Genomic DNA, 17,320 nt, shown 5'->3' on the forward strand with positions numbered 1-17,320 from the left:
GAATGTATTAGTTTTATAAAAAAGAAAAATTTTTTAATTTAAATATACATTTTAGTAGTAACTTTACAAAGTTTCTACTCCTGATTTTCAGCTTGAAAACCTTGCAATAAAAGAAAATTAAGGGAATTCCCTGGCGGTCGGGTGGTTAGGACTCCACACTTCCACTGCAGGGGGCACTGGTTTGATCTCTGGTCAGGGAACTAAATAAGACCCTGCAAGCTGTGCAGTGTGGCCAAAAAAAAAAAGTGAAAAAAAAAATTAAAACAGATGTCAGACTGTGACTATGAGGTATACTTAGTATCAACCTGAGATGGAAAATATTTTAGCTTCAAATAGAAATTACCTGGAATTAGAGAAGCATGGGGTCCCTGTGATGGATGGACGGCCACAAGCAACACCTAATTCCCTCCCTCCTTTTAGCTACCCTGCTCCCCTATTAGCTTGTGAGGTCCTTGAAGGAATTTCTGTTCTATCTTGAGCACCCAGGACAGTGTCTTTCAAATAAGAAGTGCTCAGTATATGTTTACTGGTTGAATAAAACAGATGTGGAAGCAGAGAAGAGACGTGGGCCCTCAATCTTGGATTTTTCACATTATGTCCCAAATTCTTTCCTGCAGAACATTATTTTTAATAAGAGCAGTTTAATATTAAATGCTCGTGGTTCATGTAGGGTATGATTCTGCTAACTGCAGAGTCTCTTCTCCAAAACTTACCACTGTTTAGCCAAGATGCAGAAACAATCTAAATGCCCACCAATGATGACTGGATAAAGAAAACATGGTACATACATCCAATGAAATATTATTTAGCCTCTAAAAAGAAAGGAATCTTGTAATGTGTGACAATACAGATGAACCTCAAGGACACTATGATAAAGAAAACAAGTCAGACAGAGTAGGATAATACTGTATGATTCCACTTACACAAGGAACCTAAAATAGGCTAACTCAGAGATGCAGAGAGTAGAATGCTGGTTGCCAGGCACTAGAGGGAGGGAGGAATGGGGAGTTGCTAATCAAAGGGCATGAAGTTTTAGTTGGTCAAGATGCGTAAGTTCTTAAGACCTGCTGTACAACACTGTGCCTGTAATTAACAATGCTGTATTGTGCACTTAAAAATCTGTAAAGAGGGCAGATCACGTTAGGTGTTCTTACCACACACACACAAAACAATAAAACAAAAACAGGAGCAACAGAACAGATTTTAAATGGGGGAAAAAGTAAGAAAGACAGAATTGTGTTCCACCAACCAAGAAAGCCATTAAAAACTGAGAGTAGAAAAACTTTATTTTGTGGCATAAGTTTCTACAGAGCAGGAATCAGGTTTTAATTCTCTCCAAATCCCTAGTACCTAGCACACAGAGGCACTTACATCATTTGTTCTTCAATCAAGGAGATTTAATTTGTGAATTAAACTGACATTAAAAACTCAATTTTTGGTCATTTATTTTTTAGACCCAAGAAATAAGAAAAAAGAATGACAAAAAGCAAAGAACTTCTGAGACCCTGGATTAGTAGGCTACAAAAAGCTGGGTGAAATAATTTCTTACCAAGATGTACGCTTTGCTGTCATGACCTTGAATAGTGAATCGAAAAGTGCTTCTAGCAGAGGAGAGCTCCACCAGGCACTGGGCAATAACACTCTGTACAAACTGAGACCTGTTTAAACAGAAACCAGTTTTCACAATGTGCTTCTCATAATAACTTCAACCAGCAAGAAGAGCCAAAAATACCCACAGAGTACCTAAAAGGCAGTGGTGGGTACATGCTGGACTATTCTATATGCTGCCCATTCCCTCATAACCTGTGCTAATTTTAATCTATCGTAAGGTATCTGTGTTTGCAACAGTCTTTCTATAACCTATTCTCTGATCCTTAATACGTCTTCCACCCCAAACCTAATTATTCCCCCCACTAAATAAAAAAATAGGCAAGCCAATACATTAAACAGTGAATACCTAAGTTTAAAAAGGTAATTTCCTCCCAAACATTAGACAGTATTGTCTCCAGTGTTTTCCATTTGTGTCCCTTCAGAATGTCAGATCTGAGATACAGAATCAAAGTATTTACAGGAGGATGAAGTTCGAGGCTATAGTTAGAAGGCCATAATTTTTAGACATCAATAAATGAACTGAAAGATATACTACAGCTAACTTTCGTTTGCAAAACTAAAAAGACTCAAAGAAAAGAAACACTAATGTTTTTGGTGGCTAAGTAATATTCTTTTTAAAAACACAGAAGTCATTTGAAAACTAACCCATGTTTCAAATAAGTCAAATTAAAACCAGAAATAATTACTCAAAAATCTATTGATGATTACATTAGAAGGCCTTGGATATCTAGCACATAGAAAGAAGCACAAAAAACTTTCAGAACTAGAAGATTTATAAGAGCACATTTCTCTATACCATTATATAAGCAAACCATAAATAAATCCTCAAGTCTTTCATATCTGTAGTTTGGTTCCACTACCTAAAAGCCTTTGGAAAGGCTTTTATTTTTCCTTTCCAAAGAGGGGTATAAATACAAATGAATTCCCAAAAAATCAATTGTACCTATCGTCTCTTACATGTGAAATTACAGAACAAACTTAATTTGCTATTTGTACCTTGGTATGATGGGAAAATTTCTTTCAGATGGCTGAATAATTATCTCTGTCATATAAAACTTAGTGGTTTCTAGAAACAAAAAATAAGAATATTAAATGATCTCCCCAATACATTAATACTTCTGTTGTGGGCATGTTGGTTTCAAATTTCAAAATAAGATATTCCAAACCAAATATTGATTACACTGGTGCAATTAACATTCAGTAAAACTTTTGCAAAAATGATCTTAGTGTCAGAAGACAAAGCAATGATGACTAAAGGGGACAGTCTGAGACTTCAGATAACTCCACGCTGTTTTAGAAGAGCACGTGGCCAGGTGAGTCTGGTACAGCAAGACTCTGCTCACATATACACGAGGTTATAAAAACTAGTCACATCACAGCCACAGCCTGCTCATCTGAAAATCAGTCACTCGGTTTCCTCATTCTACAGAGCAGCCACAAAACTAGGAGTCACTGAAAAAGGCTTTTTAATGTTAGCATTCTGAAGCCCATGAACAGAAGCTGTCAAGCTCACATTAATATTTACCCAGAATCTCACTGAGCCTATTAATGCATGATTCTTACCAGATCTGGTTGATTACTTCATTTACAGAAAAATTTAAACAGTAAACTAAATATTTAATAGAACTGAATATAAACATAACCATTTTGGGTTTTTAAAAAATCCCTGAAAAATGTTCACTCACTAGTAATGAATTGGAAATTAAAATGAAATTGTTTTTAGCATCAAATAAATAAAATATTTTTGAATGATAAGTGAAGCAGCAATGGAGATATAGAGAAATGCAATACTTATTCACATTCTGCTGTCAGGAGTGCAAATAATACATTTCTAGAAAGCCATTTGGTGAAGGCTTTAAAAATGTGTATATACTTTGACACCATAATTAAAAGTCTAAAAATTTATCTCAAAGAAATATTCACAGATATCTGTAAACATTTATCTATTAAGGTGTTTATAATAATATTAATAGAAAAATACTGAAAAATCAAATTTCTAAAAACTGAGGATGGTTAAATTAAATAAACAACTATACATTTAGGCAAGAGAATTTTATGCAATCATTAAAAATGGTGTGCTAACAATATTTTAATTGTTTTAATAAGATGGAAAGTTGTTCCTTGTAGATTTTCTGTAAATGTTTACAACTGTTCAATATAACACACAGAAAAAGGCAAAGAAATTAAACTAAAAGTTTAATAGATTATTATACAGTCACGGTAATGAATTTATATATTCCACCTTGAAGTTCAATTGTTCATTTTACTATTTTAAAGTCATGTTACTAGATGCAGAATTGAACCCTTTAACATTATAAAGGATGCCTTTTGTCTCAGCTGTTGTTAAACTATAATTCCATAATTTTAATCCCACAAGGTATTATTGACTTACACAGTTAACACTCATTTAGTGTCACCCACATATTTACTGCTTTCTTCACCGATCCTTCAGGAACTCAGACCTTCTATCTGGGATCGTTTTATTTTACTTGAAATACAGGTAAGATTTATTTTCGTAAGAAACAAAACCACTAGAACTGAACTGTCCAAGCTTTTGTTTGACAGAGAATATGTTTATTTCTGTCTTGCTTCTCTCATATCAGGACATTTTCACCTGATATAGAATCCTAGGTTAACAGCTTTTAACCTTTGCACACACTATCATTCCACTGTCTTCAAACCTCCATTTCTGCTGTTCCCTTGAACATGATGCCATTTTTCCTAGGTTACTTTTAAGATTTTCTTTTTGCTTTTTTATTTTTCTGCAGTATCACTCTGATGTGTCTAGCTATAGACTTCTCATTTCTCTTACTTGGGCTTCATCTAATTATAATTTATTGGACTTCAAACTAGAAATTTTTGTTACCCATCACTTTTGGAAAATCCTCAGCAATTATCTGTTCAAATATTGCCTATACTGTAATCTATTTCTCTTTTCCTTCTAGAAGTCCAATTAAACATATATTGGATCTCATCTATGTTTTATGCCTTTTACCCTCTCTTCTACATTTTTTACCTTCTTGTCTCTCTGTGCTGGATTATAGATTTTTCTTCTCATCTATATCTTCTGTTCATTAATTCTTTCTCCACGGTGTACCTAATCAGTTGTTAAACTACCCACTGAGTTTTAAGTTTCAATTATATTTTTTCAAAATTCTGTTGTGGATCTTTTCCAAATATACTCAGCTGTTATAGTTTCCTTTCCCTTTTGATATCTTCGAAGCTGTCTTTTATGTTGTTAAATATGGTCAGCATGGTTATTTCACAGTTTACATCTGATAATTCCAATAACAGAAATCTGTTTCTATTGTTTGCTGTTTTTGTTAGTTCTTATTGATGGAAGTCTAGTTTACTTGTGTGCTGATTTATCTTTGGTTGTTTGATAAACACTGTACTTGACAAATTATTTGTGGGAATAATATGAGTTTTACAAAGAAGGTATTGAATATTTTCCTCCAGAGGTGACTTGCATTTGATTTTCCAGGCCCATGGCATTATGTCTAGTCCAAGGCAGACTAACCAAGTTCAAGATTTGAAATTCCTGAAGTCCCAAAGGACTGAAACCTGTCTAATTCCACAGGCTAGTTTCACTTCTGGTTCACCTTCACTGTGCAGGTATGGCCATTCAGGGTCTCATATTTTTGTACAGACAGTCACCTGCTAGGTTCTCACTTTGTGCAGTCTTTGATTTCTGTCCTTACTTCTCAAAGCAATAAAAAGTTCTAATTTTAAAGAACTGGCAAACTGCAGGGAAAAGGTGGTTTTCAATTTTATGCTAACCTCTTTTGAGTTTGCTTTTGTGGTAATTAACCCATATATTTTCCATTTATCTTGTTCTTCATTCCTTCCTGTGGATTCCAATTACCATCTGGCGTCTTTCACTTCAGCCTGAAGAACTTTCCATAGCATTGTCTGCTAGTAATGCATTATTTCCATCTATTTATAAAAAAACGTCCTTTATGCCTTCATTTTTGAAGGAGAGTTTTGCTGGATGTACAATTATTAGTTGAAAGGTGTTTTCGTTTGTTTTTTCCCCAGCATTTTGAATATCTCATTTTAGTGTTTTTTGGCTGTGGTTACTTCTATAAGAAGTTGGGGGACTTCCCTGGTGGTGCAGTGGTTAAGAATCCGCCTGCCAATGCAGGGGACACGGGTTTGAGCCCTGGTCCGGGAAGATCCCACATGCGACGGAGCAACTAAGCGCATGTGCCACAACTACTGAGCCCACTTGCCACAACTACTGAAGCTCGCATGCTCTAGGGCCCATGTGCTGCAACTACTGAGCCCTTGTGCTACAACTACTGAAGCCCGAGTACCTAGAGTCCATGCTCCACAACAAGAGAAGCCACCACACTGAGAAGCCTGCGCACCACAATGAAGAGTAGCCCCCACTCGCCACAACTAGAGAAAGCCCACACATAGCAATGAAGACCCAACACAGCAAAAAAAAACCGAAGCAAACAAAAAAAAACAAGAAGTTGTCCTTAATTCTTAATGAAATCCCTATATGTGATGTTTTGATTTCTCTTGTTGCTTTTAAGATGCTCTCTTCATCTCTGGCTTTTATCAGTTTGACAACAACATGCCTGAGGGAAGCGCTCTTGGTGTTTATCCTGCTCGAGATTCACTGCAGCTCCTCCATCCAAAAGTTAAAACATTTCACCAAATTTACAAGATTTCAGCCATTTTTTCCCACATTTTTTCCCTGACCCTTTTTCTTTCTTCCTCATCTTCTGAAGCTCCACTTACACATTTTTTGAAACACTTAATATTGTTCCACAAATCTCTGCTGTTCTCTTCATTTTGAGACTTTTTTCTCACTGTTCTTTGTATCCGTTAATTTCTATTTATCTATCTTCAACAATTTTCTTCTATCATTTCAAATATGAAGTTTTAGTTAATCTAGTGAATTTTCCTTCAGTTACTGTACTTTTCACCTCTGTAATTACCAATAGGTTCTTTCTTTGAAGCTTCCAATTTGTTGAGATTTGCTATTAGTTCACACAAGAGGTTTTTTCCTTTGCCATATTTATAATTAGCTACTTCAGCATCTTTGTCTGCTAACTTAATATTTGTGCTTACTCAGCACCTGTTTATCAAGTTCTGTTTTTTTTTCCCCCTTGAGTATGAATCACTCCTTTCTCTTTCTTTGCATGGCTAATAATTTCTGGAAGGAATCAGGACGTTGTATGTAATACATTATAGCAATTCCGGATTTTGTTTTGTCCTTTTAAGGGTGGTTGGTTTATAGATCAAATACCAAGCTTGGACTGAAACCGGGTAACATGTCTTTCCACAGTGTGTAGTTACTAATGTCTCTGCTCAGTTCTATTTTGTTTAGCCATTTAGCCTGATTCCCTGGAAGAGTATTCACCATCTCTGCATAGTTTGGCTGTCAGCAAATCTGAGGAGAGGTTCTGCTCAAATACTCAAGCCATTAAGACTTCTGCTGCCCAAGTTGTGTGTGGATTGAAGAATGCAATCAAAGGCACGGCAAATTTTCTGGCCTCCCCAAAGCTTTTCATTTTTCTTTTTTTTTTAATTTTATTTATTTATTTATTATTTTTAGGGGGGTACACCAAGTTCAATCAACTGTTTTTATACACATATCCCCATATGGCTTTTCATTCTTATTGGACTCCCTGGCATCTATTGTATGCATATATAGTTTAGCAATCAGCCAGAGCTGTGCTAAGAAGTTATCAGCTCAGCCCTTCCATGGCTCTCTTGCTTCCAAAATATCCCTCTTAAATTTCTACTTTCTTCTTTGCCTATCCCGAACCAAATTTACCACCTACAGATCAAGAAGCTGTGAGTTTTTCCTTCCCAAGTATGGCAATGTCCCCAAGCTAAAAAGGTCACAAATTTGCCATTCTAACCCAAGGCAGTGCAGTTTTTGATAACTAAACACCTCTTAAACCACTGCTTCATCTTGGTCGTTTTTCAGTAGCTGTTCTTCTGAACTTGTACAGTCCTATACTTGTTTTCTGCAGAGTAGAACTGTCCATTCTCTTTATGCCACCACTTTTGGAATTGGTGTCCTACTAATTTACTTTTAGAATATACGTGGATATAGTTCTCTTACATCACCCCCCACACATACTTACATATACTAACCTCCTAATATACTTACTATTACATCATAAAGGTTTTAGGTTAAATTTACACTCAGAGTTCACACTATTGTGACCATAATGATACCACGGAAGTGTTTCCTTGTTCAGCCTTCTGTTTTCCTGCAGTGCATAACTGCTTTCTTTTTCATGTGTTCAGTTTTCCAAACACCTTTAGCTAATTCTGCCCATGTGATGAAATGGCTTGTCTCAAGATTCTTTGTTACATGTGGTCAAACGATTCAAAGAATTTATCGGTTTCAGTGTATAACTGAAAAAATCTTTATTACAATGTTCTCTCTCTTTGCTTCAATCCAGGCTATTATTCTCTAGGCCTCTTGTACATCCCTCACCCTGGGACTTCCTTATCTCGCTCTCCTGTAGTGGGTACTTTGTTCCCCGAATGCCACGTTTTCTCTTTTAAGGTTAAATCCCTAGTTTTGGTGATATATATCCTATGGTAGATTCCTAAGGAAAATATAACTTTCAGGTCCATGTTTTGAGATCTTGAATTTCTAAAAATGTATTCATAATTGTCACACTTGACTGATGGTTTAACTGTATATAGAATTCTGGATTGAAACTCTTTTTCCTTCTAAATTATGAAGGCATTGCTTCACTGTCTTCTGGCTTTCAACACTGCTGTTAAGAAGTTCAGTGCCATTCTAATTCCTAATCCATTGTATATTACCTGATTATTCCTCTCTAAAAACTCATCCTTGGTGCTTGGAAATTAGGCAGTGATATAGCTTTAAGTAGCTTCCCTGTCATCCCTCCATCAATTATACTAGACACTTAGTGGGCCCTTTCCGTTGAGAAATTTAAGCCCTAGCTCTGGAAAATATCTTTTTAATGTGTTTTGGATATTTTTGTTCTTTGATAATTTTCCACACCCTGTTTTCTCTATTCTCCCTTTCTACAATTTCTCCTACCTAGATGCTGGATGTCCTAAAAGGCTCAATTCATTCACTCATTCAACAAATATTTACTGGGCACCCACAACGTGCCAGATATTGTTCTCAGTGCTGAAGTTACCATGATAAACGAGACAGACAACATTCCTATCCTCGGGAAACTTACATGACCTTTTTTTGAAATTTCCTTTCCAATTTTCAACCTCTGTCTTTTGGTCCTAATTTCTGAGACAGTTCCTTAATTTTATTTTCCAGTCCTTTGGTGAGTTTTTTCAAGCTATTTCATCTTTTAATTTCACATTCTCCAAATTATAGAGGTAATATTTCATTTCTCCAAGGACATTTATGACAGTTTTTTAAAAGATTTTCTTCTGTTTTATACATAATTTGTTTCTTCTCAATGCCCCTACTCTGTTTACTTGATTATTTATTTGATTTGGACTTTTTAAAACATTTACTGATTCTCCGCAATCTACTCATATTTAAGGGTAAGGTAATAAAATGCTGAGAAGAAGCTCTTGCGTGTAAATATAAAGCTTGTTGACAGTAGGATGGCTGAATACAAGCTCATTTTTTTGTTATTGAATGACCCCTAAGAATCACTGTTTGCAGATTCTTTTTTTTTTTTTTTTTTTAAAACCATGGATCAAACCCATGCCCCTTGCAGTGGAAGTGTGGAGTCTTAACCACTGGACCTCCAGGGAAGTCCCAGTTTCTGCAGATCTTTTCTGTGGTTAGTATACGTCCATTATTCCAAGAAAGAGTGTTCTAATCTCCTGCCTTGAGAGCATAAGCAAGCCACAAGTGCAGAAAGAGCCTTAGGAGTCTTGCGGCTCCATGTACAAACTTTGCATTCATCATCCCGCTTTCAGCCCTTGTCCCTGCCTCTAAATTCTGGCCAGTTCTGGGGTTCTACAGTGAGTACTCACTCACTCCTTATCCAAATGATCCTCTGCAGACACCAAGGCTGCAGCTCCCTCCACACCGCCGAGTGTGTTCCACCCCTGTCTCAGCTTTACAGCTTCCAAAAAAGTCTGTACGGCTCTAGTTCATGTCACTATTGCCTCCTCTCCATTTCTCTTTGTCTCTGTGGATGTCTTTTTTTTTTTATTCCTTAACTGACATTTTAACTGGGCTTTAGGGAGGAGAGAAAAGCATGGAAAAAAATCAATACACCTTATTTTACTGGAAGCCTTAAGATTTTCTAAGCTGTTGCTTAAGGGACTTGCTTTCATTCCCCAAACATGACATTGAGGGTGGCATCCTGTACTACTACTCATTCTTCATCTTCTGTTCTCTCAGAGCAAGTTAACTACTTATGAGATTCTGATGATCTTAAAAAACAAACAAAAAACTGCCACCATCTGCCTTCCCTTGAGTACAATAGTTTCACTTAAATCACATCTTCTAATTAATTATATTAAAAACAATTATTCTTCACCCACAAAGCTAACACAGCATGCTGTAGCTGTCTAGACATTTTTAAACCATATCTTTAAAGAGTGATGCATTTTAATTATCAGGATTTTATTATTCTATTGTAAAGTGGTAGAATATAGGCTTTATGTAAAATATAATTAACACTATTGGGAAAAAGAATAAGGAAGAGAGTACAAAACTCAGAATGTGTTTTCTTCCACTTCAACAGGTTCTCTGCACCCCCAACCCCCAAGCCTCGAAACACAGCCCTGAGGCAGACAACCGCCAGGAAAAGCATTTCCTCTGTCATCTCTGGCAACCAATTCTTCTGATTGAGAAGCTGTATTAAGGAAAAAGCTCCAAACTTCTTTAAGATAGACCCGAACACATGCTTTATACTATTGCTTTATATCTACAAAGAAGATATGAAATATTGAAAATGACCCGACTTCTTAATGCTTAAAACTCAACACTATGTACTTACAAAGGTAAGATACACAAACTTCTTGGCATATTGAATGATACATTAGTTGATTTCTATTTTTAAAAGCATCAATTCTACATGTATTAGTCATCTATCTTTCATATATATTTCCTGTAAAATCTCCCTCTCCTGTTTTTTTTAAGAAGGCAATCATTTTGGCTTTTTTACTATGAAATTCTTACCTGATGACACGGTCTCTCCCAACATTACCTTGCAACGCTTACAAATTACTCTGGTATTTGCCTTTGGTTTCTGTAGAACAGAAAAATGTCACTTAAATGTCATTCAGCTTTTTTTAAAAGGAATATATAATTTTAACATGGTCTCTAGAGTATACACTGAACTTTACCTTTTATTTTGCCGTCTACTAAATACTGGGAATACATTTAGCTTGTATGCATAATTCACATGCACACAGATCATTTTTTTCAAGTCTAAAGACAAAATAATAAACAGAATGATTTTTACAAACCTAGTCACTTCCTAGTAATCTACATGTTGCCAAGTAATTTGAACAAGAAGCATCTTACATTTCTAAAAAGCACCTCCAACCATCTTTATCATTTATAATAGGCAGATGGTGGGCAACAAAGGCAGAGAGGGTAGGTGACTTGCCCCAACTCATGTGTCTAGAAAACGGAAGGATCAGAACTTGAACCCATATTATTTTGACTCCAAGTCTAGTGCAATTTATGTAAAAATAATCTACAATTCATAACCACCATCAGAGGTTAAAAATATCTAACCCATTCATATAATTCAGTTTTTCCATTTAAGATATGCATTGTACCAGGAAAGACAGAGTTTCTGGGACAAATTCCCGAAAGACTGTTAAACTTCAAAAATCCAACTTTATCATTAGGGATACAGATTAAAATAGCTAGCAGTCACCTAATTATTAAGGAAACAAAAGACTAATCTTTTAGACACAGAGAACAGAGGCTGGCAGGGATGGGCAAAAATGGGTGAAGGTGGGCAAAAATGGGTGAAGGTGGGCAAAATGTATAAACTTCTAATTATAAAATAAATAAGTCATGGGGATGTAATGTACAGTATGGCAACTATAGTTAATAATACTGTATTGCAGACTTGAAGGTTGTTAAGAGAGTAAATCTTACAAGTTCTCATCACAAGAGAAAAAATTCTGTAACTATGTATGGTGATGGATATTAACTAGACTTACTGTCATGATCATTTTGAAGTATATACAAATACTGAATCACTATGTTGTACACCTAAAAGCAGTGAAATGTCAATTATACCTCAATAAAAAAAAAAGTCTTGCTGACTTGTAGTTTGTTATAAGAGGTTATATTATAAGCAATATCATGGCCCAGAGTTTGAGGCCAGACTTCCAAAGTTCAAATCCCACCACTGCTACTTCCTAGACACACGACCATGGGCAAGTTAATTAACCTATTTTGGTTTCCTCATCTGTGAGATGAAATTAACAGTAGTGTTTAACTCAGTTGTTTATTGGGATCTAAAAAGGAGTGTTGTAAAACACTGTCCCTGGCATGTGGGTAACTGCTAGGTGGACGTTACATGAATAAAACACACTTTCGGCACATCATTCAAGAAATGGGTAGAAAACCCATACCTTCCCACAAAAGGATCCATTTTTCTGCCTGGATGTGCTGCTAGTAACTAATAAAGCTGAAATTTAAATCCAGGTCCCTTAGATGCTAACGCTTATGCTTCCTAAGCACTACTGCCAAGTGTTTTCCGAACCCGCTCACGGAATCAATTCAATGAGTTACAGCCTGCATGTTTTAAAAAATATAAAATACAATAGAATAGAAAACATCACTGTGTAAGTAGTGCTTTAAGAAACTTCTACTTGAGGTGTGTCTGTGTCTCTATGTATGTGTGTATTCAGATCTTAATGTAAAAAAATGTATTTCTTACTTTAGTTAGAGGTCTAAAAAAGTCAAAAGCCAAAGACATAGAAACCAAGGCAGTTGCCAATTTCTTCAGGTCCAGGCAAGGTTACAGGAAGAAGACAGCAGAGAAACCAAGTATGCTCAACTATAAAGTTTGACATTTTAGCAGTTTCATGTTTTCTTACAATCAAATCTATCTGTATGGCTCCAAATTCGTATTAAAGACACTTTTGAAAGGATCCTATTTTGTACAAGTTAAATCAGAGCATCCTCATTAAATCTTACCAAATACTAAGGACTTTACTAAAAACTAACACAGGGTACTGGAGCAGCAATGCTTAAGAAGGGATTTTTCTATTCAAAGCAAAAAATTTTTCGTCAGGAGCTCTGTTACGTATTTCATTTACAATTGCTCTTACAGCACAGGTTGCTTTGTCTTTCAATGAAGCAGAAAAAGTGCTTTTTGTTCTTTGGTTTTTAAAACAAAATTCTACCTTTTCAACATATGGGTAATCAGGATTTTAAAATCTGATCAACAGGGACCTCCCTGGCGGTCCAGCGGTTAAAACTCTGCACTTGCAATGCAGGGGGCATGAGTTCAATCCCTGGTCAGGGAACTAAGGTCCCACAAGTTGCGTGGCACAGCCAAAAATAAATAAAAATTAAAAAAAAAAAAAAAAACCTGATCAATAAAAAACAAATGACCTCAAGCAACCAAATGTGTGAGTTTTGATTCAAACATACTGAGAGCAGAAGATACTTCTAATAAAATGGGTAAAATCTGTATCTGGCCTGGTATTATACCATCAAGCAATAATTGTTCATTTTGTCTGGTGTGAAAATGACAGTGTGGCCATGTAAAAAAGAACAATCCACATGGGGTGAGATGACATAATGTCTGAGATTTGCTTTAAAGCACTTCAGTGAAAAAATAAAAATGGGCAGAGGAAGCATACTTTATGAATCAAGATGACTGGTATACGGAAGTGCATAATTCTATTCTTTTTACATTTGTGAATGTTTACAAAGTTCAACACATTATTCTAAGAAAATAAAAGAGACACCCTCATGGATTTAACAAAATAAAAAATAACTCCTCAAAAAGGTAAAACTTAGTCATGCTCGCCAGATAAAACACCAATGTTCAATTTCATTTGTTCTTTAAAATACAGGATGAAGTCATCACTGTGGCTACACTGTCTAGAATAATATTATGAATTTTATAAAAGATTGAGGTGCCACCTTTATCAACCCGATAAAATGTTTATGATGTTGGGAGAAATGAAAAATATTGCAAGATAACAATTATAAGAACAGGGAAACCTTCAGCAGATGTCTCTTGAAAAGCAAAGGTATACACTGTCACGTTCAGAGGCACAAATAACACAGTGTACAAACACAGGGGTGTGAAGTAAAGGAATAAGTGTTGGACTTTATGCTGTTTTACTGTCGTTTATGAATATTTTAATTCAAGAGATATGCTTTGGAGTAATTCATTGTCGAATATTCCTTAAACAGAATTAAATATACATTTCTCATGCTGAGGTGAGTTATCTCTTAAAATTTTTTTCCATGATTAAAAGTAGATTTTGATAATCTCTTACAAGCAGAGGCAGAAATTACTCCTACCAAACACTCAGAATACACACAAAACGTACCATTCGTGTCTGATAAGCTCAACTAGCCTTGATCTTTTAAAATAACATAGTATAACACTTTTAATTTTGTTAAAGAGAAACTCTGCTTTGCAGTGCATTTTTCTTGACCTACGCTTAAAGGAAATAATAAAGCAAGTTGTGTAAAGAAGCAGCCTACTGTGGGAACGCTACAGAGCAAATGTGAAAGACAGACACTGCTGTAGACTAATTAAATCAATATATCTGCGAGATGGCACGGCTGCTCCAAGAGGTGCATTAGCCTCGTTTTTATTTTCCTTTGTGTTGCTTCCATTTCTGAGGAACCTTGATATTGTCTCGCTAGAAAAAATGTTTCCCAAGAGATACCATCAGGATGCTGTGTCACCATGTGACATTTCAAAACCCCGCTAGATGGCTAGACTGGGTGATATGAGAAACAGGTTTTCAATAGCACAGAGAAGCCTTGTTCCCACAGGAGCCTTGAGAACACTGTTTAAGCAGTCCCTCCAAATTTATGTTACTATTTTGGTCATAGGCATATTCTTTCAATTGCTGCAATGTGCAATTAAAGTGAAACTTCCGTCAAGGCTAACTTGAAAACAATCTTGTCAACAGCAGCTTATCATAATAGTAATTTCCCATGGTCTCCTCGATACTTAAAAACTGTAATGTCTGAATGTGAAGGGTCTTCCTTTACCACATAGGATGGTTGTTCACAATTAAGAGAAATTCTTGTAAATGGTAACATATAACTGATAAAGACATAAATGTGAGGAATCTATTTCCACATAGAATGCAGAGTTCATCCAAAAGAAGGAAATTCATGGTTTTCCTTATTTAATCTTTCCCCACTCCTATTCCCATCTTCCAAATTTTTAAAAAATGTATAGCATAATCATAAATTACAAATGCCAAAAGACATAATACAGTAAAGTATTAGTATAGAAATTTAGATTAAAATATAATTTTACTATAATCATATTAAATATAATTATAACAGATTTACATTAACTGTTTACCATTTATCTTTTAAAAATATAGAAGGCTATAGCACTATAATTTGGGGGGTATTGTTAATATATATATTAGAATATATGCATACATTTTATCTAATATATATTATCTAATACATACACATATACACACTGAAAAGAGTGAGATCAAAGGAAATAAGAATGGTTATGATTTTACTAACAGTAAAGATACACACAGAGAAAGAGTTGTGGGGGGGGAGTGTGAGATAGAGTAAAGTACTATAATTTTAAATGAACCTAAAGGTAAAGGGATTTGTGTTTACGGTGAAAGATGAAACATAATTTAAACGGATAACAGCTTAACCTCGATATTTGACAAACTTCCTTAATCTCCCTCAAATTAGAAAATAGTTCTATAAACTAGCTGACAACCTAAGAGCTGGTCGACTGCTGTATGTTTCCTAGGGTGGCTCCGTTCTCAATACAAAAATTAAATGAGTTCTAAATGAAATTTAACACACAATGCATTTGTTCCCCCAATAATCAGATGTTAAAATTACGTTCCCTGATAATGATTTTCTTAACTTTTTAAATCACATCAGTATTGACCTGCCATCCATGGAATGATTTCTCACAGGGGCCAAGTCAATGGCATTGATTTTCTTTAAAAATAAGGTAAATCACTTGTTCTCAACAGTGAGAGGAAATGGCTTTCTCCCTCCAGCAATTCTGAGAGCAGGAGCTGCCTGACCTCGCTTGTCAAGCCCCAGCTTGGAGCCTGTGGCCTGGTTTCAACTCCACGCTTGGGCTGCTCCACTTCCTCTTTGCCTGGACGGCATCTGCCTGCAGGACAGCAGCAGGAATCTAGACTACGGGCAGACACAGGAAAACACCTGGACCTATCGGGACAGTACACACTCTGCTGCCAAAGGACATTTTTAACGTAAATCAGCCTGTGAGGATAAAATATACATGGACTATGGAATACTGTCCTAAAAGCAAGGAAGGAGGGCATTTTGGCTTGTAAAAAAGGGTAACATTCCCAAGTCTATGCACAAAGAAGTCCTCCTCCCCTTCTTCCTCCAGCCCCGTGGCTGTTTTGGTTTAAGGCCACAAGCTCTTTCCATGTCAAAAGAGCAGAGCTGGACGACAGAGGCAGTTGAAAATCATGGATTTCGGTCTTTAGAACTGTCTGTGTCACATGCCCTGAATGAAGAAAAGGCTGGAGAAACCAGTTTCTAAACCGACCTCTAAATGAGCATTCATTTTGAAAGGTACTTTACCAATTTTAAATGGTTCTCAGAAGAAACACAGCGCGTCTCCACTGGGGCTGCTTCAGGTCTCAGCTGCTGCAAATCACGTCTTAAATTCACCAAGAAGAAACAGTCTCCAGTGAAACAGTCATTCTCTTGCGGATGAAGTGGCTTATTAGCAAAGGGGTCGGGATGACAGCACCACTCGTCAACCAGAGCGCCCCAGTTTTCACTTGGCAGGGGGAGTACCCTCAGGAGCTTCCTAGTGGAAAGAGGAAAAAAACTGTTTTACAGAACAAAACGGAACTGTGACATTCTCTTCATTAAATCAGCATAAAGGAGGAAAGAAACTCGTTAACCACACTGTTTGCCGTGTTATTTTTTCCCCTGATGACAACGGTAATATATACTCACTATAGATAATTTTGAAAATGCAGGGAGGTATAAAGCAAATAAAAATCATGCTTCAGTGGACCTAGGGATTGTCATACTGAGTGAAGTAAGTCAGACAGAGAGAGACAAATATCATGTGATATCCCTTATATGTGGAATCTAAAAAAAGGGTACAAATGAACTTCTTTACATAACAGAAGCAGAGTCACAGATGTGGAAAACAAATTAATGGTCGGGGGTAAGAGGGGGGAGGGATAAACTGGGAGGCTGGGATTGACATATACACACGACCATATATTAAATAGATAACTAATAAGGACCTACTGTATAGCACAGGGAACGCCACTCAATATTCTGTAATGGCCTATATGGGAAAAGATTCTAAAAAAAGAGTGGATATATGTATAACTGATCCGCTTTGCTGTACACGTGAAACTAACACAACATTGTAAATCAACTATACTCCAAGAAAAATGTTAAAAAAAAATCCTTTCCTTACCACCCAAGGACAGGGAACTACTTTTTACATGATTGTATTTCTTTGCCAGCTTTTCAAGAGAGACAGTTGTACACAGGCACAGTCTCGGATCAGAGGAAATGCACAAATTGTATCTTGCTTTCACGGTTTTCTTTAGCCAT

General features: G+C 36.1%; 1 protein-coding gene across 6 annotated transcripts in view; it reads right to left on the reverse strand.

Annotated features, from left to right (window-relative positions):
• UBE3D (ubiquitin protein ligase E3D) overlaps window positions 1-17,320 on the reverse strand; it is a 143,201-nt gene that overhangs the window by 100,323 nt on the left and 25,558 nt on the right. For all 6 annotated transcript variants that reach the window (XM_057738837.1, XM_057738838.1, XM_057738835.1 and 3 more), the window contains exons 4-7: window positions 16,319-16,550; window positions 10,724-10,793; window positions 2,608-2,677; window positions 1,550-1,658 (exon numbers count right to left, since the gene is read on the reverse strand). In XM_057738837.1, the coding sequence (XP_057594820.1) occupies window positions 1,550-1,658; window positions 2,608-2,677; window positions 10,724-10,793; window positions 16,319-16,550 (481 nt within the window). The remainder of the gene's footprint in view (window positions 1-1,549; window positions 1,659-2,607; window positions 2,678-10,723; window positions 10,794-16,318; window positions 16,551-17,320) is intronic.

Source organism: Hippopotamus amphibius, chromosome 6 (genome assembly GCF_030028045.1).
Source record: "Hippopotamus amphibius kiboko isolate mHipAmp2 chromosome 6, mHipAmp2.hap2, whole genome shotgun sequence".
Classification (NCBI taxonomy): Eukaryota; Metazoa; Chordata; class Mammalia; order Artiodactyla; family Hippopotamidae; genus Hippopotamus; species Hippopotamus amphibius.